Genomic DNA, 26,357 nt, shown 5'->3' with positions numbered 1-26,357 from the left:
TAATAGAGAAATCTAGAGGATGATGGTGGCTACTTAATTGATAAGTACAGGGTTCTTCCTTTTTTGTGAGGTAATAACAATATCCTGGGTTGAGTAAACTCTGAGGCTGAAAATTAAGGTGTATAGAAGGAAAACAACTGGTTGGCCAGAGGTGGAGTTTGCTAGCCATTACATGATTTATTACCAAGTTGAAAGGTTGTTCAATTATTATTATTTATTACACTGACATTTTTAATTTGTTTTTTAAAGTTTCAGTTAAATAAAAGAAAAATACAAATAAACCGGGCTGTAAAACTGCTGAGACACAAATTGTTTAAAATTAATTTCCTACTCAATGTTCATATTTATTTATATTTTCCTTACCCAGGTCAGTAAGGCATTTCTCCACAGTATAACTCTAATATGTGTGTTTACATTGCATTGCAAGACTGAATTGGGGTGCTCGAAAGACCTGAATTTTCTCACTGTTTAAAAAAAAATGGAGATGGGGGTAGTTGGCCCATTAGGGAGAAGACTGTTATCCAAACATTGGATACATCCCCTGAGGAGTGACTTCAAGGCAGGAAACTTTCTATGTGGAAACCATATATACCAAGGGGAAATTTTTCAAAGGAACATGGAATAGTTGGAATAGTTAGACTCCCATCTCTTATTGAAAGTCAGTGGTCGCCTTATTCTTATTTCTGCCTTTAAAAAATCTGCCCCAAAGTCCTCTAGGCACACAGGTTTCATAATTTTATCCAAAGTAAGGCACCTACAGAAAAGTGGCCTGATTTTTCCAGAGGTGCTGAGCACCCATCTCTCCTATAGACATGAGTGGTAGCTAAAGATGCTCATCACCTCTGAAAGTCATCAGTTTTATTTAGATGCCTATAATATGGATTTGGAGGCCTATCATTAGAGACAGATTTGAAAATATTGGCCTTAGTACTTAGGTGCCACACGGTAATTTATGCAGGACATTTTGCAGAGCTAGACCAGCATAGGGAGATTTTGGGAATTGTGCTGAAGTTGTGCCTCCTAGAGCCCTCAGGGCTACAAACTACCCAAAGTGGGCCTGGAGAGAGGAGTACAAGTTGGGACCATACCTTCTTTCCTCTCTCTAAACACCAGGCAGTGTCAAAGCGCTCTGGTTGTGACACATTCCCCCTGGCAATTTCTTCTAGATTGGTATGGCTTGGCAGTGCCCTTCATATAGACCAATGTATAATTCACTAATTTGGCCCATAATTATCCAGGGTATTTTTGATTTTAGTGTCCAGTGGTGATCAGTAGGAGCAAAATAAGGACTAGGCAACTCTCTGCAGGCTCTCTCCTAACTGTGTAGATAAATGCAAATCGTTTTCTTTTCTTAAAATGTGGTTGTATTCAAACAACCCTGCATCCATGGAAGTAACTGTTGGGTTTCTTTACAGAGTTCATCCTCCTACAACATCATTATCTGTAAACTGGTAAGCACAATCTTACCACTGTGTTTAAAGATTTGTCCTGATGTGCCTCTCACGGTAACCAGAGATGTAGGGCTAGATTCTGAATGGTTGTTACACAGTCATGCAGTGGAGGGAGGGGGGAGAGAGAGCGTTTTGAAGGATTACCGCAAAAAGAATGACCAGAATTGCTGCCCCTTCACAAAGGGGAGCACTGTACCCTGAAGTGGCAGATAGGAAGGCACATAAGTTAACAATGACTCTGCCCTCCCCATGGTGGGACATGTGTATGATGTACCCCTTTATAGGAGTGTAGCAGTTTGCACCTCACTCACTGCACTGGAGAAGTGTGGGAAGCTTTATGAGACAGAATGTGTCGTCACTGCTCCCTATCAATGGTGAAAAGTAAAATAGGGGCTTATCCAACACCTGTTAACTCTAGCAAAACTCTCATCAGATTAATATTCTGGCAAAATACTTCAGATTGCTCTGTAGTTAAATAACCTGTGTATATACCTTTGTCTGACTTTCCTAGGAGAGGCTATTAGCTCAGATTGACACCTAAAGAATGATCGTTGAATGTACACACACCTGGACACATCAATGTTCATTAGAATTTGCCTCTTCTATGCCTCTGTATAGATTCAAGGCCACTCAGTATATTTTCTCTGGAGGAGATTTGATTACCATTCAGTAAATGGTGTTCTTTCACCAGATATGACCCTTTCGTAGAAGTATACTCTCAACTTTCCATACTGTAGCCTAATGGAACAGAGACAAAGCTTGTACCAGTCTCTGTATATTCCTTCCGCCATCCAGATAAGTACAGTTGGGTATCTTTTCCTGAGACAGTATGACATTTAATCAAGCCTTTTCACAACAAAATTACTGATTTATGGTTTCTTTACAGAGTCAATCTTCTACCTCACAGAACAGCAACACCAAAGGCCAAGTATGTACTTTTATATCCATTCTATGGGGGGAGTTGTGTTTTTTTTGTTTTGTTTTGCTTTTAAGCATGGCAAACTTCTAAGCAGCCAAAATCTTAAAAAAAAGATTTAGTATATTGGTACCATTGGTGGCATGAGAGCTGTAAAGAAGGGGAGGGAGGGAAATTATATAACTACAGCAATCAAATTTACTTCTATGAATAGTCTAGCAAACCATGCGCTTTTGTGGTGAGCCAATACAAATGGTCCAAAGTCAAATAAAGATCCATTCGGTTGACTGCAATTATTTGTGTTGCTCTTAAACAAGACCAGAAGGATGCTGTGTAATTACTGACAGTTAACAGATGTATCCATGCAGTGGATAAATCTCTTTATGATTATTTGTTCCTCTCAGAACTCAATATATACAGATCAATAACAGCTAGAACCTCCACGGTTTCTTGTTTCTGTCTAACATTAATGTTAATTTAATCTTAACTTAGATATGTATTCAAGTTGCTGAGGTTCATACCATTAATTTAAAAACCAAGGAACCATTTTTCACTTCCCTGCTTATTCAGACTGTCCTCTTTTTACTCCTGTCCTAACTTTGTTTATTATTGAATAATTCTGAAACAGTTTCCACTTCCTCTGTTTCTTTCTTTTTCATCTATTTAGCCTCTCCCAGTTTTTCCCAAATTAATTTCAGACAAGCACATTTTAAAAAGGAAACACACCTATTTGCATTAGGGTCACTTGCTTAAGGAAGCTGTCATATAGTTTCCAACTGTTTTGCAATTCTAGTCATGTCCTCTGTGTTATTCAAATGCCAAGAATCATTTCATAGTTAGATTCTTTCTTAAATGTTGTACGGATGCGATCATGTGGTTTATCCTTTCACAAAAAAATAACTGGCTTCTTTAGAGAAATCAGTCCTGCTCACAAAGCCAGGTAAACCATATTTATTTTTCTCTCATTTTTTTTCCCTGAACGTTGCTTGCAGTAGTTGAGCACTCATAAGAAAACTTACTAGCTCAGACCAAAATCTAAAGGATGGTCATTCCATTGATGGGATCATGGATCTCTCATACCCCATTAAAGGCTCAGGTGCACTTACCTACACAGACTCCATATATTCACATGAATACAATTTAAATGAACCACCCTCTTCCATCTGAAAATCAAAACAGTTTATGTGTGCTCAAAACACAGCATAACATCACTTTAACTTCTTCAGGTCCCATATTAAATCAGTGGAGTGGAGTCAAAGGTCACTAATACAGTGTTTTCCACCTGTTCCTTTCCTTTCACAAGTAGGAAAATACCAACAGACATCCCTTGCACAAATAGTATAGTATTCAGATATGCTGCTGCTTCTTTTTTTTTTCGCAAATGAAATAAATGGCTTCTGCTTCCTTAGCAGGATCAGTCCACTTTCTCACAGGGCAGCCAAGTAATCTCACAGGGCAGCAAAGTAATCTCACAGGGCAGCAAGGTAAGCAATCTTTTCTCCTCGCTCTTAGTTATCTTCTGAGTAATCAATCACTTCCCTACTGTTTGGATTATGTCCTTTTAGTTTTGGTAGAATTTGTTGTTGCAGGGTTAAATTACTCTAGGTTAATATAGAGAGAGGGCTGATGGTAGGGGATACAGAAATGCTGTTTGCAACTGGTCCAAACTAGAACTGTCACAACATAGGCAAATCACTGCACTCTTCTTCACTAGTGCCCTGAAATTAAGTCAAAATCTATGGGCCAAATTCTCTACTGGGGTAAATTGGCACCACTCTGTTGAAATCAATAACGCTATGACAATTTATATCACCAAAGAATTTGGCGTTATTTGTCTCTGTCAAACATGACTTCCTTGGCTTCTTATTTCTTCCTGTTGAACGGCATTCAAAGGTCTAGTAATGCATTTTCACCAGAAGAGCAGTGATAGCTGAACTTTGGAGCAAGTGGTGCAGAACAGTGGGGGAGGGGGACGGAAAGTCTGGTCCTGTGAATAACCTACCTGGCCCCTGGAGTCCGCACCAGGGCATGTGAAGCTGGTCCCTAAAGTGTATATGTGGACTGGAGGGCAGTTAACTGTAGAGTGCTCTAAAACTGTTGCAAGCTAACTTCTCCACGTTGGCCCTGCTGGCACACTCTAGATCAGTGGTTCTCAACCTATTTACCATTGTGGGCCACTTTGCAGCTCTCTGTCTGTTGTGGGCTGCATCCACATACCATATATGTATTAGATAGCATGTATATATATTATCGTCCTGAGGATGTCACATGGGCTGCAGCTGCGTGCTGATTGAGCCACAAGCGGCCCAAGGAGCACCGGTTGAGAATCACTGCTCTAAAGGGTACCTAAAACACGTTAACGTAGTCCTTATTGAAAGGATACTACATCCATGAGAACTAGGTACATTTTAGGCCCTCAGCAGGGTTTAATGTGGGTCAGTAAGATATGAACACTTTAGTGACACTCTGCAGTCACTGCAGCTTGTGGCTTGGGAAGTGAATCCAGTACCCTAAACCCCACTGAAAATCAGTGTTGGCTTCACCTTTGGTTAGACCTTAACTACACATGTGCCTGAGGAGTGGTGGTGGTGGAGAACACCTTGTTACTAAATACAAATGACAAACCCTGCAAATCTGTAGCACGCTGCTATAGATTTGCGATGTTTGCGATTTGTATTTAGTCACATGCGTGTGCTCTCTCTCATTCACTCTCACACATACATTCTATATGTGTGGACTTGCATACTTTGTTGGGGCAGTGTCCCCAGTGCCCTCTATACACAAGCTGCCATTGCAGAACAGTAACATCTGTTTTCAGTGTATTCACAACCAAGGGCCAGGGGTAGAATTTTCAGTCATCTGAGTGACTTAGGACCCTGACTCACATTTTCAAGAATTATTTAGACACTTACAAGCCTAAATCCCATTTGACTTTCAATGAGACTTAAGCTCCTAAAGTAACCTGAGTCCCTTTTGAAAATAGGAGTTAGTTTCCTAAGTCACTCAAGTGCTTCTGAAAATTTTATCCCAGGTCCAAACCCCAGTGCAGTCAATGAGACTTTCCATGGACTTCAGTGGATATTGGATCAGGCCCTAGATGTATAAGTACCTTCTTCACTTTCATTTTGAAAGGTAAATCTTTCCGTAGCGTAGGATGGCAAGATAAAGGGAGGTAAGTTGGAGAACTTACTATCCTCTGGTGCTTCTCTCCTTCAAACAGAATCCTGTATATTTATCTGCTTGAAGCATCATTTCTACAATGAAAATAAATTGATGGGATTTTTTTTTCCAGCAGGGTGGATTGTCTGTCTCCGGTGTTAGTACGGGTTGTGGAGAGGTAAGTCCCTTTCCTCCCCTATATGTGGAGATTTGTCTCAATTTGTTACTAGTATTAAAACATTTTGTTATAAATTGGATTGTGCCCATTAACTGAAGTAGGAGCTTTTTGTTTCCATTGTTGTGCCTGAAATTATACAGTGCAGAGAACCAGAGAGATGGAACCTTGGCTATTGTACTGAACAGGACTGGCCTCAGTTAGACACTAGTATATAAATAATAGGTACAGTTAATGACTCATCCATTTTGAGACTAATCATTAACCATATAGTTCATAAGTACCTGAATTTGGATTCTCTATTCCTCTAAAATCACAAACAAGTACAGACATGTGTGACTATTTCTCAACTAAATGTTGCTTCATTTAACACAACTACAATCAGAAATACTCTCTCAGGCTGACTCCTCAAGAATGAGAGTTGAATTAGTAGTTTCCTGGTCAAAGACAATCCTTCATTAGAATTTCATTTCCCAGTGTGCACACCTGAAATGAGCTCAGGTTCAGTAACACTCTATTGAATAGTGAGAACCTGGCTATATGACGAGAAAAAGGGAGTCAAATATGAGGTCAAAGTAGTGATAGTGAAACTAGGTAAAAGAATATAGTGGAGTTAATAGTGAAAAAGACGGATTGAGACTAGAAGCTTCAGGAGGAAAGATAAGTTGTTTGCAAGGAAATGAATGATTTGGGTGTCTTTTTACCCAGGGTACTTCATACGACAGCAATCCCTGCCACCAGGTGAGTAAACTTTCTCCATTGTTTTTAAGGTTAGCCTTAAACTGGTTCTAGTAATGGAATGTGTTATAAATTTAATTTCTTGTTCTCAAACGGTGGAACAATGCTGCAAACAATTTCTCCGAAAAGTATGTACAAACCTCATTAGATTTAGTTTTAAGAAAAAGGGCACACACCCCTACATAACTTTAGAGAATTTGACTTGTCACTAAAGTGCCTAAATGATTTAGGGCAAAATTTGAAGAACACCTAACTTACTTGGCAGTTTCTTTTTAACTTAATTAAATTGTAGATCCAGATCAGGGCCGGCTCCAGGTACCAGCAGAGGAAGCATGTGCCTGTGGTGGAAGATGCTAAGGGGCGGCATTCCATCAATTTTTGGGGCAGCACAGTCCAAGCTTGTGTGTGGTGTTTTTTGTTGTTGTTTTGGGTTTTTTTGTTTGTTTGGGCTTTTTTGTTTGGGGTAGCAAAAATGATAGAGCTGGTCCTGATCCAGATCATCCCCCTGTCCCACCTGTAAGACGAGGTGTGGGGAAGGAAGTAGGTGGGGGATCCTTTCACAGTGATTCCCCAACACCAATGTTGCCCCTTTGAGGCAGTGAGTTTGGCCCCCTCTACTGGACCCAAACTTAGCTATGTCTCTGGTCCCTGGCTCCCTGTCATCATGACTACACTAAAGCCATAGTGTTTTTATATTTTGAAACTCATGTTAAGCACAAGAAGAGAGGGACTCTCACTGTGCTGGGTGCTTGTGAAGAAGCAGCTCCTCAGCACCAGAGAACTGAAAGACAAGTGACCAGAGAATAGAACATTAGCAAAGACAGAATTCCAGGGCCCCATATTGGGAGTGGGTTGTGCCCCTAGCAGGGCAAGCACTAGTCCACAGTTCCCCTTGTGGCTCATGTCTGTGGTCAGCATTGGGGGAACCCAGGCTCTCTCGCTACTCCAGATTCCAACCTGGGGCCCTGGGACTGTCAGTTCAGGCATGCAGCCTGGGCAAGAGTGTCACCATCCCTGTTCCCTGGATCACTTCCTGCCACATTCAGTCTCTTTGGAGGCCCAATGTGGGCCCAACTGTCAATTCACAACATGCCCTCAACTGAGAGGGGTCCAGGAGCTCAACTCCTTCTCTTATGGGCAGGCATTCTGCTTTCTCTCTGGAGCTGGCCTGCAGCTCCCTATTGAGGTTTGTTCCAGGCAGAGGAGGACTTCTGTCCCCCAGCAGGAACTACCTGTGCAGGTCTACTTCCTTGCACTCACCACCTCGAGTGACCTGTGCTGCACCCTTTTAAGCTCCACTTACCACATGGAAATTTATTCCAGCATGCTTCTTGGTACTGGAACACTTCACTGTAATTTGCATTGTATCCATTAGCTGTTGGGTGGGAATTTTTGTTGAAGGATGAAGTTATATAGAAAATTAGAGGTTGAATTATATTATTTGCTACTAGAGAGACAAGGTGGCTGATGTAATATGTTCTACTGGACAAATTTCTGTTCGTGGAAGAAACTTGAGCTTCACAGAGCTCTTCTTTAGAGAAGGTAAACAGTGTCACAGCTAAATACAAGGTGGAATAGACTGTTAAGCATAAGACGAAGTGGGCAGTTAACACCTCTGCAGTCCTAGAACAAAGGAGAGGTAGGTTACAAATTGTTGTAATGAGCTATAAAGTCAGTGTCTCTGCCAGTAACTATAATGTAAGAACATAAAATCCTGGGCTCAATGAAGTCAATGGCAAAACTTCCATTGACCTCAGTGGGGCCAGGATTTAACCCATTCTTTGTTACACATTTTGTATTTCCCTATAGTTAGAAAAGCCATCTTGCTGTCTGACCGAGGTATGAGCCATTGTCTCCTTGAAATGCCAAAACTGACATTACTGTTGTAGATCAGAGTTCCTCCTCATGGATGAATGTTGACCATCTTGGAACCTTCACTTTAGACCATTCTTTAAAATTAACTTCCTTGAAGCTTCCAAGTTCCCATGTGACAAACTCATGGCCATTCACCATATTAATGCAATAGAAGGGCATGGAGTGCTCCATTTTTTTAATACCATTCTCTTAAACAGAATTTTTACTGAAAAATGATACTTTCTGTGGAGACTGTTCAAAGTTGGGCATCTGAGTGCAGTGTGGGGCATTTAAAAAGGGATGTTTATTGCTCCCCGGTATTTACCTTATTGCTATTTTCAGTTTACATTTAAGTCACATAATCATCAAGTCTGCAGTATTCACCATTCCTTAATCCATCCTTCCCCTAAATAAATATCAATAGGGTTCTTTTCCCTAATAAAATCATAGTGAACCCATCCCCTTTACTAAGAAATAATTTATTTTTGGTTTACTTTAAAGACTGGATCATTGTCCTCACAGAGTTATGGCAGTAGCCAGGTAAGTGGCTCTTCATTTTGCTTCTTAAGGTCTTGTTTTACTCCTTATCACAAACCTTAGACTTTAGGGACTCTTTATACTACCAAAGCTTTCTATTTGTGTGACCTTAATTTCCAAGCTACAAGATCCAAGATTATTTGTGTTGCTCTTAAACAAGACCAGAAGGATACTGTGTAATTACTGACAGTTAACAGAGGTATCCGTGCAGTGGATAAATCCCTTTATGGTTATTTGTTCCTCTCAGAACTCAATATATACAGATCAATAACAGCCAGAACCTCCACGGTTTCTTGTTTCTGTCTAACATTAATGTTAATTTAATCTTAACTTAGATATGTATTCAAGTTGCTGAGGTTCATACAATTAATTTAAAAACCAAGGAACCATTTTTCACTTCTCTGCTTATTCAGACTGTCCTCTTTTTACTCCTGTCCTAACTTTGTTTATTATTGAATAATTCTGAAACAGTTTCCACTTCCTCTGTTTCTTTCTCTTTCATCTATTTAACCTCTCCCAGTTTTTCCCAAATTAATTTCAGATAAGCACATTTTAAAAAGGAAACACACCTATTTGCATTAGGGTCACTATTGCTCAGGGAAGCTGTCATATAGTTTCCAACCCTTTTGCAATTCTAGTCATGTCCTCTGTGTTATTCAAATGCCAAGAATCATTTCATAGTTAGATTCTTTCTTAAATGTTGTACGGATGCGATCATGTGGTTTATCCTTTCACAAAAAAATAACTGGCTTCTTTAGAGAAATCAGTCCTGCTCACAAAGCCAGGTAAACCATATTTATTTTTCTCTCATTTTTTTTCCCTGAACGTTGCTTGCAGTAGTTGAGCACTCATAAGAAAACTTACTAGCTCAGACCAAAATCTAAAGGATGGTCTTTCCATTGATGGGATCATGGATCTCTCATACCCCATTAAAGGCTCAGGTGCACTTACCTACACAGACTCCATATATTCACATGAATACAATTTAAATGAACCACCCTCTTCCATCTGAAAATCAAAACGGTTTCTGTGTGCTCAAAACACAACATAACATCACTTTAACTTCTTCAGGTCCCATATTAAATCAATGGAGTGGAGTCAAAGGTCACTAATACAGTGTTTTCCACCTGTTCCTTTCCTTTCACAAGTAGGAAAATACCAACAGACATCCCTTGCACAAATAGTATAGTATTCAGATATGCTGCTGCTTCTTTTTTTTTCGCAAATGAAATAAATGGCTTCTGCTTCCTTAGCAGGATCAGTCCACTGTCTCACAGGGCAGCCAAGTAATCTCACAGGGCAGCAAGGTAAGCAATCTTTTCTCCTCGCTCTTAGTTATCTTCTGAGTAATCAATCACTTCCCTACTGTTTCGATTATGTCCTTTTAGTTTTGGTGGAATTTGTTGTTGCAGGGTTAAATTACTCTAGGTTAATATAGAGAGAGGGCTGATGGTAGGGGATACAGAAATGCTGTTTGCAACTGGTCCAAACTAGAACTGTCACAACATAGGCAAATCACTGCACTCTTCTTCACTAGTGCCCTGAAATTAAGTCAAAATCTATGGGCCAAATTCTCTACTGGGGTAAATTGGCACCACTCTGTTGAAATCAATAACGCTATGACAATTTATATCACCAAAGAATTTGGCGTTATTTGTCTCTGTCAAACATGACTTCCTTGGCTTCTTATTTCTTCCTGTTGAACGGCATTCAAAGGTCTAGTAATGCATTTTCACCAGAAGAGCAGTGATAGCTGAACTTTGGAGCAAGTGGTGCAGAACAGTGGGGGAGGGGGACGGAAAGTCTGGTCCTGTGAATAACCTACCTGGCCCCTGGAGTCCGCACCAGGGCATGTGAAGCTGGTCCCTAAAGTGTATATGTGGACTGGAGGGCAGTTAACTGTAGAGTGCTCTAAAACTGTTGCAAGCTAACTTCTCCACGTTGGCCCTGCTGGCACACTCTAGATCAGTGGTTCTCAACCTATTTACCATTGTGGGCCACTTTGCAGCTCTCTGTCTGTTGTGGGCTGCATCCACATACCATATATGTATTAGATAGCATGTATATATATTATCGTCCTGAGGATGTCACATGGGCTGCAGCTGCGTGCTGATTGAGCCACAAGCGGCCCAAGGAGCACCGGTTGAGAATCACTGCTCTAAAGGGTACCTAAAACACGTTAACGTAGTCCTTATTGAAAGGATACTACATCCATGAGAACTAGGTACATTTTAGGCCCTCAGCAGGGTTTAATGTGGGTCAGTAAGATATGAACACTTTAGTGACACTCTGCAGTCACTGCAGCTTGTGGCTTGGGAAGTGAATCCAGTAGCCTAAACCCCACTGAAAATCAGTGTTGGCTTCACCTTTGGTTAGACCTTAACTACACATGTGCCTGAGGAGTGGTGGTGGTGGAGAACACCTTGTTACTAAATACAAATGACAAACCCTGCAAATCTGTAGCACGCTGCTATAGATTTGCGATGTTTGCGATTTGTATTTAGTCACATGCGTGTGCTCTCTCTCATTCTCTCTCACACATACATTCTATATGTGTGGACTTGCATACTTTGTTGGGGCAGTGTCCCCAGTGCCCTCTATACACAAGCTGCCATTGCAGAACAGTAACATCTGTTTTCAGTGTATTCACAACCAAGGGCCAGGGGTAGAATTTTCAGTCATCTGAGTGACTTAGGACCCTGACTCACATTTTCAAGAATTATTTAGACACTTACAAGCCTAAATCCCATTTGACTTTCAATGAGACTTAAGCTCCTAAAGTAACCTGAGTCCCTTTTGAAAATAGGAGTTAGTTTCCTAAGTCACTCAAGTGCTTCTGAAAATTTTATCCCAGGTCCAAACCCCAGTGCAGTCAATGAGACTTTCCATGGACTTCAGTGGATATTGGATCAGGCCCTAGATGTATAAGTACCTTCTTCACTTTCATTTTGAAAGGTAAATCTTTCCGTAGCGTAGGATGGCAAGATAAAGGGAGGTAAGTTGGAGAACTTACTATCCTCTGGTGCTTCTCTCCTTCAAACAGAATCCTGTATATTTATCTGCTTGAAGCATCATTTCTACAATGAAAATAAATTGATGGGATTTTTTTTTCCAGCAGGGTGGATTGTCTGTCTCCGGTGTTAGTACGGGTTGTGGAGAGGTAAGTCCCTTACCTCCTCTATATGTGGAGATTTGTCTCAATTTGTTACTAGTATTAAAACATTTTGTTATAAATTGGATTGTGCCCATTAACTGAAGTAGGAGCTTTTTGTTTCCATTGTTGTGCCTGAAATTATACAGTGCAGAGAACCAGAGAGATGGAACCTTGGCTATTGTACTGAACAGGACTGGCCTCAGTTAGACACTAGTATATAAATAATAGGTACAGTTAATGACTCATCCATTTTGAGACTAATCATTAACCATATAGTTCATAAGTACCTGAATTTGGATTCTCTATTCCTCTAAAATCACAAACAAGTACAGACATGTGTGACTATTTCTCAACTAAATGTTGCTTCATTTAACACAACTACAATCAGAAATACTCTCTCAGGCTGACTCCTCAAGAATGAGAGTTGAATTAGTAGTTTCCTGGTCAAAGACAATCCTTCATTAGAATTTCATTTCCCAGTGTGCACACCTGAAATGAGCTCAGGTTCAGTAACACTCTATTGAATAGTGAGAACCTGGCTATATGACGAGAAAAAGGGAGTCAAATATGAGGTCAAAGTAGTGATAGTGAAACTAGGTAAAAGAATATAGTGGAGTTAATAGTGAAAAAGACGGATTGAGACTAGAAGCTTCAGGAGGAAAGATAAGTTGTTTGCAAGGAAATGAATGATTTGGGTGTCTTTTTACCCAGGGTACTTCATACGACAGCAATCCCTGCCACCAGGTGAGTAAACTTTCTCCATTGTTTTTAAGGTTAGCCTTAAACTGGTTCTAGTAATGGAATGTGTTATAAATTTAATTTCTTGTTCTCAAACGGTGGAACAATGCTGCAAACAATTTCTCCGAAAAGTATGTACAAACCTCATTAGATTTAGTTTTTAAAAAAAAGGGCACACACCCCTACGTAACTTTAGAGAATTTGACTTGTCACTAAAGTGCCTAAATGATTTAGGGCAAAATTTGAAGAACACCTAACTTACTTGGCAGTTTCTTTTTAACTTAATTAAATTGTAGATCCAGATCAGGGCCGGCTCCAGGTACCAGCAGAGGAAGCATGTGCCTGGGGTGGAAGATGCTAAGGGGCGGCATTCCATCAATTTTTGGGGCAGCACAGTCCAAGCTTGTGTGTGGTGTTTTTTGTTGTTGTTGTTGTTTTGGGTTTTTTTGTTTGTTTGGGCTTTTTTGCTTGGGGTAGCAAAAATGATAGAGCTGGTCCTGATCCAGATCATCCCCCTGTCCCACCTGTAAGACGAGGTGTGGGGAAGGAAGTAGGTGGGGGATCCTTTCACAGTGATTCCCCAACACCAACGTTGCCCCTTTAAGGCAGTGAGTTTGGCCCCCTCTGGACTCAAACTTAGCTATGTCTCTGGTCCCTGGCTCCCTGTCATCATGACTACACTAAAGCCATAGTGTTTTTATATTTTGAAACTCATGTTAAGCACAAGAAGAGAGGGACTCTCACTGTGCTGGGTGCTGGTGAAGAAGCAGCTCCTCAGCACCAGAGAACTGAAAGACAAGTGACCAGAGAATAGAACATTAGCAAAGACAGAATTCCAGGGCCCCGTATTGGGAGTGGGTTGTGCCCCTAGCAGGGCAAGCACTAGTCCACAGTTCCCCTTGTGGCTCATGTCTCTGGTCAGCATTGGGGGAACCCAGGTTCTCTCACTCCTCCAGATTCCAACCTGGGGCCCTGGGACTGTCAGTTCAGGCATGCAGGCTGGGCAAGAGTGTCACCATCCCTGTTCCCTGGATCACTTCCTGCCACATTCAGTCTCTTTGGAGGCCCAATGTGGGCCCAGCTGTCAATTCACAACATGCCCTCAACTGAGAGGGGTCCAGGAGCTCAACTCCTTCTCTCATGGGCAGGCATTCTGCTTTCTCTCTGGAGCTGGCCTGCAGCTCCCTATTGAGGTTTGTTCCAGGCAGCAGAGGACTTCTGTCCCCCAGCAGGAACTACCTGTGCAGGTCTACTTCCTTGCACTCACCACCTCGAGTGATCTGTGCTGCACCCTTTTAAGCTCCACTTACCACATGGAAATTTATTCCAGCATGCTTCTTGGTACTGGAACACTTCACTGTAATTTGCATTGTATCCATTAGCTGTTGGGTGGGAATTTTTGTTGAAGGATGAAGTTATATAGAAAATTAGAGGTTGAATTATATTATTTGCTACTAGAGAGATAAGGTGGCTGATGTAATATGTTCTACTGGACAAATTTCTGTTCGTGGAAGAAACTTGAGCTTCACAGAGCTCTTCTTTAGAGAAGGTAAACAGTGTCACAGCTAAATACAAGGTGGAATAGACTGTTAAGCATAAGACGAAGTGGGCAGTTAACACCTCTGCAGTCCTAGAACAAAGGAGAGGTAGGTTACAAATTGTTGTAATGAGCTATAAAGTCAGTGTCTCTGCCAGTAACTATAATGTAAGAACATAAAATCCTGGGCTCAATGAAGTCAATGGCAAAACTTCCATTGACCTCAGTGGGGCCAGGATTTAACCCATTCTTTGTTACACATTTTGTATTTCCCTATAGTTAGAAAAGCCATCTTGCTGTCTGACCGAGGTATGAGCCATTGTCTCCTTGAAATGCCAAAACTGACATTACTGTTGTAGATCAGAGTTCCTCCTCATGGATGAATGTTGACCATCTTGGAACCTTCACTTTAGACCATTCTTTAAAATTAACTTCCTTGAAGCTTCCAAATTCCCATGTGACAAACTCATGGCCATTCACCATATTAATGCAATAGAAGGGCATGGAGTGCTCCATTTTTTTAATACCATTCTCTTAAACAGAATTTTTACTGAAAAATGATACTTTCTGTGGAGACTGTTCAAAATTGGGCATCTGAGTGCAGTGTGGGGCATTTAAAAAGGGATGTTTATTGCTCCCCGGTATTTACCTTATTGCTATTTTCAGTTTACATTTAAGTCACATAATCATCAAGTCTGCAGTATTCACCATTCCTTAATCCATCCTTCCCCTAAATAAATATCAATAGGGTTCTTTTCCCTAATAAAATCATAGTGAACCCATCCCCTTTACTAAGAAATAATTTATTTTTGGTTTACTTTAAAGACTGGATCATTGTCCTCACAGAGTTATGGCAGTAGCCAGGTAAGTGGCTCTTCATTTTGCTTCTTAAGGTCTTGTTTTACTCCTTATCACAAACCTTAGACTTTAGGGACTCTTTATACTACCAAAGCTTTCTATTTGTGTGACCTTAATTTCCAAGCTACAGGCTCCAAGATCTAGTCCATTGTATTTAAGCAATCCATTTTATGAGGAAATAACTGATTTCAGGTGTCTCTACAGGGTTCACAAAATAATTCAGGCAGCAGTAACCGTGATTGTGATCAGGTGAGTTCCTGTTTCTCCAGTGTCTAAGTTTTTGTCCCAACTTGCCTCTTAGTACATGAGCACTAATTTACTCATCATTCTGCATACATTCTCCTAATTTTCACCTTTCATTCAGCTGTGAAAACTACTAGCCAGGGTCACTTCTAACTCTAGAACAACCACTTTTTTCCTCAGGCACTAGCACAGTGCTGCAGTGTTTTCATTGAAAACATCAAAGGGAATGTCTCTAAATCCCAAATAAAAACTTATGAAAATATTTGAAATAATATTGGAATTTCTAAACTATTATATATGTGACAACACTTGTATTATGTGATCTTTAACATTTATTTAACCATGGTCAAATGAAACCCTCATTAAAAAGCTTTTAGTGAAGCTACACCAATTTATACCAGTAAAGAATTTTCGCTCAAAATGTACCAGTGTCCATTTTACTGTCATTTTCAATTATACCTCCCTGCAACTCTAGGAAGCCTTTCATTAGCCTGAGTTGAGTGAATAACAGGAGACAAAACTGTCCCTGGTCCTCCATTTTGCACATTGTTCAAAGAATGTACAATGGTAACAGATCAGAATGGTAGGATTCCAGATTAATTTGGAATCTATTTTACAGCAATATAAACGACTAGCCAAGATGCAAGGCAGTAAAGAACCAGGCCCACGGTACGCAATCTCCTATCTTTTCTTTGCACCAGAGGAGGCAAATTTCTGTAACTTTATTCTATTTAAATAAGTTATTTAACACATAAATAATTGGTGTCTTTCCAGGCTGACTCCTTGTCATAAGGTGCTGGCCCCTTCATGGGAAGCCTGGCCCCAGAATCCTCTCAAAGAGCTAATTTCGATGGGAAGGAGCCTACCTAGGCATATAATTGAATAAGAAGAAGCTGAGTTGGATAAAAGGCTATCAGGGCCAAGCTGTAGGGAGATGCTCACAGAGAGACACTACCTTATGGGACAGGAACTCTCCAAGACTGTAGGCTCTAAGCAGTAGGGCTATGTAGCCGTACAGCCAAGGAGTGAGACTTTATTTCAAGTTTATTTTTATCTAGTAAAATAAAGTCCCAGCAAGGGAATTTTGCCTTACACTCTTTTGAACTTGTGGAGTTCTTAACATGTCCTGGGGAAAGGGAAGGTGAGGCATGGATTGCCTGCAGCACCATACTAGGTCAGGAGTGGGTGCTATGGGGCAGGTCACCCGGTGTCACTTCTCTATATATGAAGTTAGTGGTCAGGTAAGCTCTTTCTTTCTCCACAGTATTGAAGGTCTTGTGCTGAGGTGCTTCTTACTAACTGAATGCTTCAACATCAAAAATCTGGGCCAATAGTGTGGTGTATGGATTTTTTTACCATTCATTTGATCATTTATATAAAGTTTGAAGCTATTTGAAATTATATTGATTTGTATTGACCCCCTTCAACCAGCTTTTAATGCTGCTGCATAGTTGTTCAAAATATAGACTACTTCAATTTTTAGTACTCAAACCCAGGTACTCTGACTGAATACTTCCCTGAGAACTCACCCTCCAAATGCACACAGCACATGGGCACCTTGAGCTCTTGTGTCACCCAGAGTTAGCATTCATTTAAATTTACATATATGCCATTTTTTAAAAAAAAATAGTTCTCCTCTGGCTGCATTTACTCCATCAGGGCTCTGCTCCTGGGCTTTCACCTAGTGGAAGCCACGGTAAATCTAGGCAGAATCTGTCCCAGGGAATTTTATCTTTGTGTAGGTGAATGGTCCATCTTGTTACTTCTACAAGACAATAATGTCTTCTGTTTTTTTTCCACAGAGATCATCCAACTGTGCAGGCAACAAGATTATTGTTGCCCGGGTAAGCACACTTTCTTCATCATATTTAGGGTATTTGCTCTAGTATGCCTCTAAGAAAATGAACACTTGATTGATTTATTTGAAGAGTAATTTTACTGTAAAGAGAGTTAGGTTTAGGAGAAGGTCTGATCTTGTAAGGTCTTGCTGTAGACTTCAGGACACCCTCGGTTTCCATCCATCTTGCAGAATTGGGACATACTTGAAATTAGTGGACATTTAAACTGCAGTAGAATTATTTCATCTAAGCAGTGCTCAGGAACGCTGTACAGTTGTTGCGCGCAACAAGTATGGGAGGTGTGGACCTGGGAATTATGTACAAATAAGCCTTTATATTATAATTATGTATTGTACCATTTAATTTATAGGCCAAAAGGTCTCCAGATATCGGAACAAATAAAAATACAGCCCAAAATGAGGCATTGTGCCTGAGTGAACATGTCAAAATTTTCTTGCGTTAGTAGCTCATTTCATTGTCTTTCCACAGGATACATCTCGTGCTCTAAGCAGAAACCGTTACAATGGACAGGTAAAGCAACACCTGTCTTTCCCCCCCCCCCCAGAATTTTGTCTGAGTAAAGCTGTTGTAATGCTAGCAGTTTTAAGGGTAGACATACACTAAGGCTATGTCTACACTACCACACATGCTGGCAAAACTTCTGTTGTTCAGAGCTGTGAATATTCCACCCCCTAACTGTCACCTAAATCAGTGACTAGAGACAGGGATACAAGGTCACTGGACCATATTCACCAGTTTCCATAAGATGTCTCCTGGCAAGTAGTAGTTTTTCAGGATAAAAGACCCAAGGTGATATATGCCAAGAGAGTAGTATTCAGAGTCTCTTTCATGTGATGAACCCTCAGAACAGAATAAATATTGTTAATGACCTGAAGAGCTCAGAGGCAGATCCATCCAGTGGAGACAGAGCACATCCTGCTACAAGTGCATTCTAGATAGAATGTTGTGTGCATATGCATGGAGAACCCAATATGCACTATTGGCAAACAAGAGTGCAAAACTGGCCTCTAGCCCGTATAGTATGACATTTTTGGGGAAATCTTCCAGTAAAATTATGGTAGAATAATTGTTCTCACAGGGAACAATATAGTTCTCACATTTTTGTTTTCTTTACAGAATGAGTCCTCTAGCACAAACAGCAGTAGTGCCACTGTCCAGGTAATAACACATTCTCTACTGAATTTAAAATCTCCTTCCAAAGAGCTTCCTAGTCAATGAACATTCAAGTTTCAGAAATTACCTCCGCTTGTGGTGTACAGTGAACATGGTTACATAGGGATTGAAGTTATTTGATTAACTGATTTGGAATGTCACCTTCTGATCAGATCTAAACTCCAACATGAGTTATCTCATCTTCCTTAGAATCTCCATCCTTCATACTTCCACAGCTGATAAAAGCCTCTCTAATCATTATACTTACTCCATCGCAGGACATGAGCTGTCTTTCATTTTGGCTGCTTTCACCAGAAAAACAATCATTTCTCCTCCTGTTGTGATGTAAATGGATCAACATCCACTGAATTTAAATTTTCAAAGAACCTTCATGTAAAGACTGCATAGTGCAAATTGCTGGAGTGAAGTAATACGAAAGAGACTGTACACTTTCTGCTTACTCTACACTTCACTAAGCAGTTAAGCACAGACAGAGGTCTTCTCTCTCTCTCTCGCCTTTTTTTTTTTTTAATACCCTGAATGAAGTATGGCACTTAATCAAGTCTCTTCACAAGAAATTGACTCAGTTCTGGTTTCTTTAAAGGATGGAGCATTTATCTCATTCAACAACACTTCCAACGGCCAGGTAAGACTACTTTAGGTTTCTCACTCTACTTTAGTGTGTTGTTCTAAGGTAGGGTTGTGGAATGAAGGGAAACACAGTATTTTCACTCTCCTGTTTTTTGTTTTCATTCCATTAAGCAGCAAAGTACAAATATCTGTTCCTCAAACTGAACTATAGTTAAAGACACTCCTTTACACTAAAATAACTGGTTTGTACCTTTTTACAGGGATTACCTTCAGGAGGAAAGCAGTCTGGTGGAGATGTAAGTCCTGTTTTTCCCACAGTATTTACCACTTTCTTCCAGTAAAGTGAAAAAATAGACCTAATCCAAACAATATCTATCAGTTCTGATGTGAGAAATATGTTCAAGAATTACTTTACTCTGGATAAAAAATACATTAGAATACTGGATGTTTCTACTCTGCAATGGAGTAGTAGTACAAATGCTGCACATCACAGTGGGGACCCATTACAGTTTTAATCTATTCTGCCACTCAATAAATCAATACATGTGTAGTGTAATGTAGTTCTGTCTCAAACTAGTCATGCATAATCACCAGAGGGTCTCGTTTATGATGCAAGCACACTCCAGGTCTGCATGTTCAGTCTGTAGGCACCGTCTTTTCATGTAAATAATAGAATTGTGGTTAGAACTTTATATTCCTGGTATCCGTCTAAGTGCCTTCAGTACAGAGGCTGCAGCAAACTCATGAGACGATACTCTGAGGCATAGTTGTTTGTTTGAATGGCACCTATAGTTGTGACATGGGATATTTCAATGAAGACTTCCTTCAGTTTCAAACCATAATGACACCATAGTAATCCCATATAAAGAATCACATCTGACAGAAAATTTAGAGTCATTCAACAACAACTTCCGTTTTCATTAACCAGAATGAAATAGTTTGGTCTCCTTGCAGAAAAAAAATAGTGGCTGCCATTTTGAAAATTCTTGGATTTTTAATCTTACTGTAGCAGACGTTTGTGCTGTATTAAAACTACATAGCTCACAGTAGTTGGCTCATGTAATGGTGGAATTCACACCAGTGCAGAGGGCCAGCACAAATAAATTTTAGGTTGCTTTTCCTCACAGACCTGTAATCACAGAAGTTTTTTTTTAAAATACATTATACTTTTTTTTATACTTTTGTTTGCTAGACTGAAGATCCCTCAGTTATGAAATGTCTGTTCTTTGTGTAGATACTTAGATTGTGATGAAGTCATCACTAACCTTATCTTCTTTTGCTAAACTCAACAGATGTTGAGCTCCTTGAGTCTTTCACTATAAGGCATGTTTTCTAATCTTTTAACCAGTCTCATGCCTCTTCTCTGAACCCTCCCAAAGTTTTTCTACATCCTTCTTGAATTATGGACACCAGGCCTGTGTGTAATGTAAGGCAGCTGAATGAAAGGAAACAAAATAAATGTTCTTTCATTCCATTTAGCAAGGATTTTTAGATAAAGTAGGTGAGCCTGATTCACTGCTCCACTTTCTCCCATTTTATGTCCATGCAACTTTGTCTTTGAGATTACAGCAGTTTCAATCCACTTTCTCAGAACAGAGAGTCAAACCCTCATACCATAAATTAAAAACAATTTTACATGTGGGGGGAAATAACTGTTTCCCTTTTTTTTAAACAGGGCTCACATTCCTCAGAAGACGGCTTCATAGTAAGCACTCTTCCCTTATAGCTTTTACTGTTTTCTTCCAATAGGCAGCTTACATTGAAAATACGGATATAATTTTGATTAGGTCTGTTTGTGATATGAGAGATCTATCAGAGTTCCTTTAGGCCATACAAATATCTGAGAATATTGGACATTATAGTGAAGTATAATAGTCTCATCAAATTCAAGTAGAAGTATACAAAATACTGAATTTCCACTGTATTGCTTCAATTCAGCCTACCACTTGGAAACTGAATGCGTGGTTATTATTTAGATTAGGTCTAATAATTGGAATATTTTATTATTCAGAATCTTCTGCCTTTAAAGGACCACCAGTATTTCCTTTTCAGTACCAGGTAACTGAACACAGCATCCCACTGAAACCCTGCACAACTCTACAGAAATCTCTGGCATGCACCTCCTTAAATCAAGTCTGAATTTCGTGCACAGATTCTGAGTTCTGCAGACAAGCCAAAAGGGCTAACTGTCACACATACTCCTCCCATACAGTATTTTTTGTTTAGCCCACCCCACAAATAACTTTATGTAACATACTGGCTAGCCAGTACTACTACCCAAACCACACAGTCAACATTTATTAATGAACACAGATAAGTAGTACAGTTCTCTGGAATTTATCATGCTTTGAGAATCACAATGAATAAAATTGTTCTTTGCTTCAGATTTATCAAATTGTTCCTCATTGCCTGGCTGTTTCTGAGAATAAATAACATGTCTTTCTGTTCTTTGTAGAGCTCTGCTGGGAAACAGTCCAGCCCTAGCCTTTTGCTGCTATTCAGTGTTTTGAGTGCCTTTGCCACATCTTCAGTTGTGCCCAAGTGGTTTATATGAACATCTGAATACGTGACTGGAGACCACAAAATGTATTCTGTAATAAGATTAATTTTCTGTATAAAATTCTAATCAAAGTTGAATATATAATTTGTTGGTTTGTTGTAATGTCATTATGTATGGTTAATATGCCACGCTTTTGATTAGTTCTACCTTTTTTAGTTTACAGTATATGCTGGTTTATTTTTTGGTATTTTAGGCATCATTTGAAAAGGAGATATTGTGCCCTAACTATATGAATTTTTATTTCTAACTGACGTGATGAATACCCGATTTGAAACTGATCTAGTTGTGAATCCAACCACTCTGAAGATATCTGGAACCACATGGCTATTAACCCAGGGAAAAAAATAATAGCGGATTTTCATGTGTGCAAGATGAAGGCTCTCACTCATCATTACATAAAATAAAGCCAATCCTGTAATTTTTTATAAAAAAGCCTCACTGGATCAGAAAAGCAGTGTTGGAATATTACTCTTAATCTATTATAGTAATTAAACTAGAGCGAAGTGTAAATCTTGCAATGCAGAAATTTCTTACTGCAGTGAAACTTTTGGATATTCCACCTCTTCCATAAAAAGCCACTGAAGGCAGACATTCTGATACTTAGAATAGAACACGATGTGTCTAGACCAGTGATTTTCAACCTTTTTTCATTTGCAGACCTCTTAAAAAATTTCAAATTGGCGGTGTAGACTCTTTTTAAGTCTTAGACATAGTCTGTGGACCATGGGTTGAAAACCGCAGGTCTAGGCACACTCCACCTAGACCTTTAGTAGGGAGTATAGCCCAGAAGAGGCTTTGGAAGGCTAATAACCTTGGAACCGATGAAAAACACCAACTCTGGGAATGTCTGAGAATTACTGGCTACTGAAACTGCTAGTATCTCTGTATAAGCTCTCTTTCCACAAGTATTTTGCCTAAACTACGAGACCTGATTTATTGTCAAATTTAATTTCAAGAATGATATTGAGATCCATAAAATCGTATCACCATGCAGCAGATATAGTCCCAGAGAAACATCATCTTTGACTGGCAAGGATTTCAAGGAAACAGAGTGTCACATATAGCATCTTTTAGCAGTGTTTTCCCTTGGAGATCTATTCAGAAGTGTTGCCTTTGAAAGGCTGGATATGTAATCTGAGAAGATGCAGATTACTCCCAGAAAATGCGAATGCTAGTAGTTTTAAAATGTAACTTATTCATACTCACTTTCAAGCAATAAATTCCTAGCAGCAGGTAAATGGTGTTTAATAAATTACATCTTTATTGTACAATATTGTCTCTAAAAGATGTGTACAACTGTCATTGTTCTAATAGCATGGTATGTTTTAAGATAGGTCAAATGTTAACCAAGTGCACCTAAAACACTTTTACAAAAAATCAGTCCAAGACCTATAGAAGTTGTGTGTAGTCTTAAAGCACTTAAAACTACATTCACACTGTAAACCTCCCGGGGTAAGTACATGGATGAAATCCTGTCCCCATTGAAATTGATGGGAATTTTGCCATTGACTTCAATAAGGCCAGGATTTCATTCATTGCTGTTTTTTCCCATGTGTTCTGTACAGAGCACACTGTCAGCACTCCATAAAGTCTTAATATTCTCAACTCAAATCCTGAAGTTATTACTCATGCAAAATGAGTTTTGCTTGAATAAGAACTCCCAGATTTGACCCATAGTGCATATCTTTAAAAGAGATTAATATATACAATAAAATAGTTACCTAAAATAGAATATGCTGTGTAGTGTTCATTTGCATAACTTAATTGAAGCAGTGCAATATCTATCATTGGGTCCATACAATGTCTTGCCATTTATCATTTTTCTGAGGTATAAAAAAATTAGTTTTTAAATGGTTTTTGGTATAATATGTGTGTGCAGTTTTACGTGAGTTTCATACACACCATAACTAAGTGTGGGCAAGTGAAAATGCAAGGATTGTAGGTGCAAATAATGTGGACCTGAGAATTATGAGTTTGGGTGAAGTGATGTTTGAGAGAAAAATACCACCATTTTTGGTTACTGGGGAAAAAAAAACTTGTAAAGTATTCACTGTATGTCTTTGTCTCTAAATCAATAGCAGGAACAAAGGTAACATGGGATAGTTGGCGTGAATCTTTACAGGGAATTAATAAGAGAAAAAGAGAGGCTTTATATGTAATATTGTTTTCCTTATTCTAATAAAACTTGTTCAGCTGTTAGAAATTTTCTGTAATTATTTTCCATTGGCACAAGACACCCACCAAGAAATATGATCTGAACAGTTTCTATAGTTAGGTGGGAGTTTGGGGCTGCCGCTTCTAGATGAGAATGAAATTGAGTCAAAACTATTCTTTGGGTAAGATGAGCATCAAGGATGCAACTCGAACAACCAGAATACACGTGTCATGAAGAAAGCTGTGGAAATCCGTGGGACTTCAACTTTGCTCCAAGCACTTGCCAGGATTATTGTTTTTGATAGCACTTTACACAATTATAGACAAACCACATATATATGATCATATCATTAAATCCTCTTGTGAAGAGAGTAGCCATAACCCCATTCAGCAAAATTGCACAACACTTTTAGATTGGGAAGTGAAGACTATTGGATTCAACTTAAGTGAGGGGAAGTAGGCGGGCAAAAAGTAATTACCCAAACTGAAACTTGGGCCTTGGCAACACTTAAGAGTTGCAGCGCTGGTGGTGGCTTTATAGCGCTGTAACTTGCACCCCGTCTACACTGGCAAGGCACATACAGCACTGTATCTCCCTGGCTACAGCGCTGCCTGTACTCCACCTCTACAAGAGGAATAGAGTATAGCGCTGCTGCTGCAGTGCTGGGGTGCCAGTGTAAACAGGGAATAATCTTACTTCGCTGTAACTGACCTCCGGAAGCTTCCCATAATCCTTTAAAGATAACTCTCTTTGTTTTTTTGTGAACTCGGGGCTCCCGAAGCTGCTTATCAAAAAAATAAACACAGCTCCTGTTTGCTATGACAAAGCAGAGGCAGGGAGCTCCCTTTGGAATGCCCACAGCTAGTGTATGTTTGAAAAGAGGGGGAAGCAAGGGGCTTAAGAAGAGAAGTAGTGCAACGGGCGGGAGTGGGGGGGTCTGTTTTGGAGCAGCTGCTTATCTGGTCTGTGAGGAAAAAAGCAAAGAGGGCTATTTGCTTTCAATGAGTGAGAGAGGGGTGGGGGAGAGGGTTGGAACTTGCAAGGCAGCTGCTGACAGAGTGTCAGTTCCAAAAATCAACTCTCTCTCTCCTCCACGCTGTCACACTCCAAACCACCCCCTCCTTTTGAAAAGCACATTGCATCCACTTGAATGCTGGGATAGCTGCCCATAATGCATCGCTCCCAATGCTGCTGCAGATGCTGCAAATGTGGCCACGACAGTGTGCTGACAGCTGGCAGTGTGGACAGACTGCAGCGCTTTCCCTACTCAGCTGTACGAAGACAGGTTTAACTCCCAGCGCTGTACAGGTGCAAGTGTAGCCATACCCTTGGCCATGACACCAGGGCTTAGCTCTCTATTCTTGCAAAACAAAACAAAAAAAACAAAAAAAGCCATGTGCTGTTTAACAAATGGTCACATCCTTTGGTGTTGCGTCATCTGAAAAATGGCATTTTCTGTCGCTTAACACCATAGCAGGACATTTGCTCAGTAATACGTCCCTGTTTGACAATAGTATATATTAGAGAAAGTTTGCCAATCTTTCTCACTGTCTGACACTGAGAGCTTCACTGTTGACTGGTTGTTTGCTGCTGCGGGCTTGGCTACACTGGCACTTTACAGCGCTGCAGCTTTCGCGCGCAGGGGTGTGAAAAAACACCCTCCTGAGCGCTGCAAGATACAGCCCTGTAAAGCCTCAGTGTAATCAGTGCCGCAGCGCTGGGAGCGCGGCTCCCTGTGCTGCAAGCTACACCTGTAAGGGATGTGGTTTACGTGCAGCGCTGGGAGAGAACTCTCTCCCAGCGCTGGTGCTCCGACCACACTCACACTTCAAAGCGCTGCCGCGGCAGCGCTCCCGCAGCACTGCTGCGGCAGCGCTTTGAAATTTCAAGTGTAGCCATACCCTAGTGTCATCTAGTGTTCGCTGTTAGAGAGATGGATTATTAAAATGTAAGTATCAGCTGGCCTACAGTAAGAATGCCAACACTGTTAATGCTGGTAGAACTGAGTCAGTACTAGCAACAGTGAGAAAGCTTTCTAAAACCTCCTTTAATGTGCACACTAGAAGAAAAGTCTTAGCTTGCAATCTTAGGAAATCAGTCAGACTTTGCATGAAATTTAACTCATGGCTTATGACTGATGTTTTAGATGTATTTCTTTCAGCCACTGTTTTATGATTTCTTCCCATTAAATCTACAATTTGTTTCCTCCTCCCCTCTGCCTGCCCTTCCCCCCGAACAATTTAAAGGGTAGAACCAGGTTTGCCAAACTTGGCATGTTTGTGAGGCCAGACAAGTTTTTCCTGTTCAGCATGGAATTTCAGTTCAGTAGTTCAATTTAAAAAAAAAAATCACTTTTAGTTACACATTTTTGCGTATTACACATGTATGAAGTTTGGGATTTTTTCCTATGCAAAAGAGCCTGTTGCTAACTGTGCCTTCAATGCTAAACCTTATTTCCTTTAATTATGATGTTGAGCATGCATAAGCACCATGTATGTCACACTTTATACAGGGGCAAGTGAATCACTTGAGATTATTATGTTAAATCCTTGCTGTTGTGGAAAGCATACAAAAAACTATCATTCCTATGAACTGGAGGTTTCCATCCAAACAGATGGACAACACACAATGGACAGAGAGAGGAAGGTTCTTCCTTAGGTTGTATTTTTTCTTTTTCACT

At 40.1% G+C, this 26,357-nt stretch overlaps 1 protein-coding gene across 1 annotated transcript in view; it reads left to right on the top strand.

Moving 5' to 3' along the window:
* The window catches only part of LOC127056010 (uncharacterized), a 38,155-nt gene extending 14,444 nt beyond the window's left edge, over positions 1–23,711 (top strand). Inside the window, exons 14-28 of the mRNA XM_050963652.1 lie at positions 1,416–1,451; positions 2,338–2,379; positions 8,795–8,833; positions 10,084–10,137; positions 11,946–11,990; positions 12,696–12,728; positions 15,085–15,123; positions 15,322–15,366; positions 17,163–17,204; positions 17,688–17,729; positions 18,336–18,377; positions 18,976–19,017; positions 19,223–19,258; positions 20,638–20,667; positions 21,418–23,711. Of these exons, the coding sequence (XP_050819609.1) occupies positions 1,416–1,451; positions 2,338–2,379; positions 8,795–8,833; positions 10,084–10,137; positions 11,946–11,990; positions 12,696–12,728; positions 15,085–15,123; positions 15,322–15,366; positions 17,163–17,204; positions 17,688–17,729; positions 18,336–18,377; positions 18,976–19,017; positions 19,223–19,258; positions 20,638–20,667; positions 21,418–21,516 (666 nt within the window). The 3' untranslated portion in view covers positions 21,517–23,711. The remainder of the gene's footprint in view (positions 1–1,415; positions 1,452–2,337; positions 2,380–8,794; positions 8,834–10,083; positions 10,138–11,945; positions 11,991–12,695; positions 12,729–15,084; positions 15,124–15,321; positions 15,367–17,162; positions 17,205–17,687; positions 17,730–18,335; positions 18,378–18,975; positions 19,018–19,222; positions 19,259–20,637; positions 20,668–21,417) is intronic.
* The last annotated feature ends 2,646 nt before the right edge of the window (positions 23,712–26,357 follow it).

Source organism: Gopherus flavomarginatus, chromosome 7, assembly GCF_025201925.1.
Source record: "Gopherus flavomarginatus isolate rGopFla2 chromosome 7, rGopFla2.mat.asm, whole genome shotgun sequence".
NCBI classification, from domain to species: Eukaryota; Metazoa; Chordata; order Testudines; family Testudinidae; genus Gopherus; species Gopherus flavomarginatus.
This window is presented reverse-complemented; position numbering and strand designations above follow the sequence as displayed.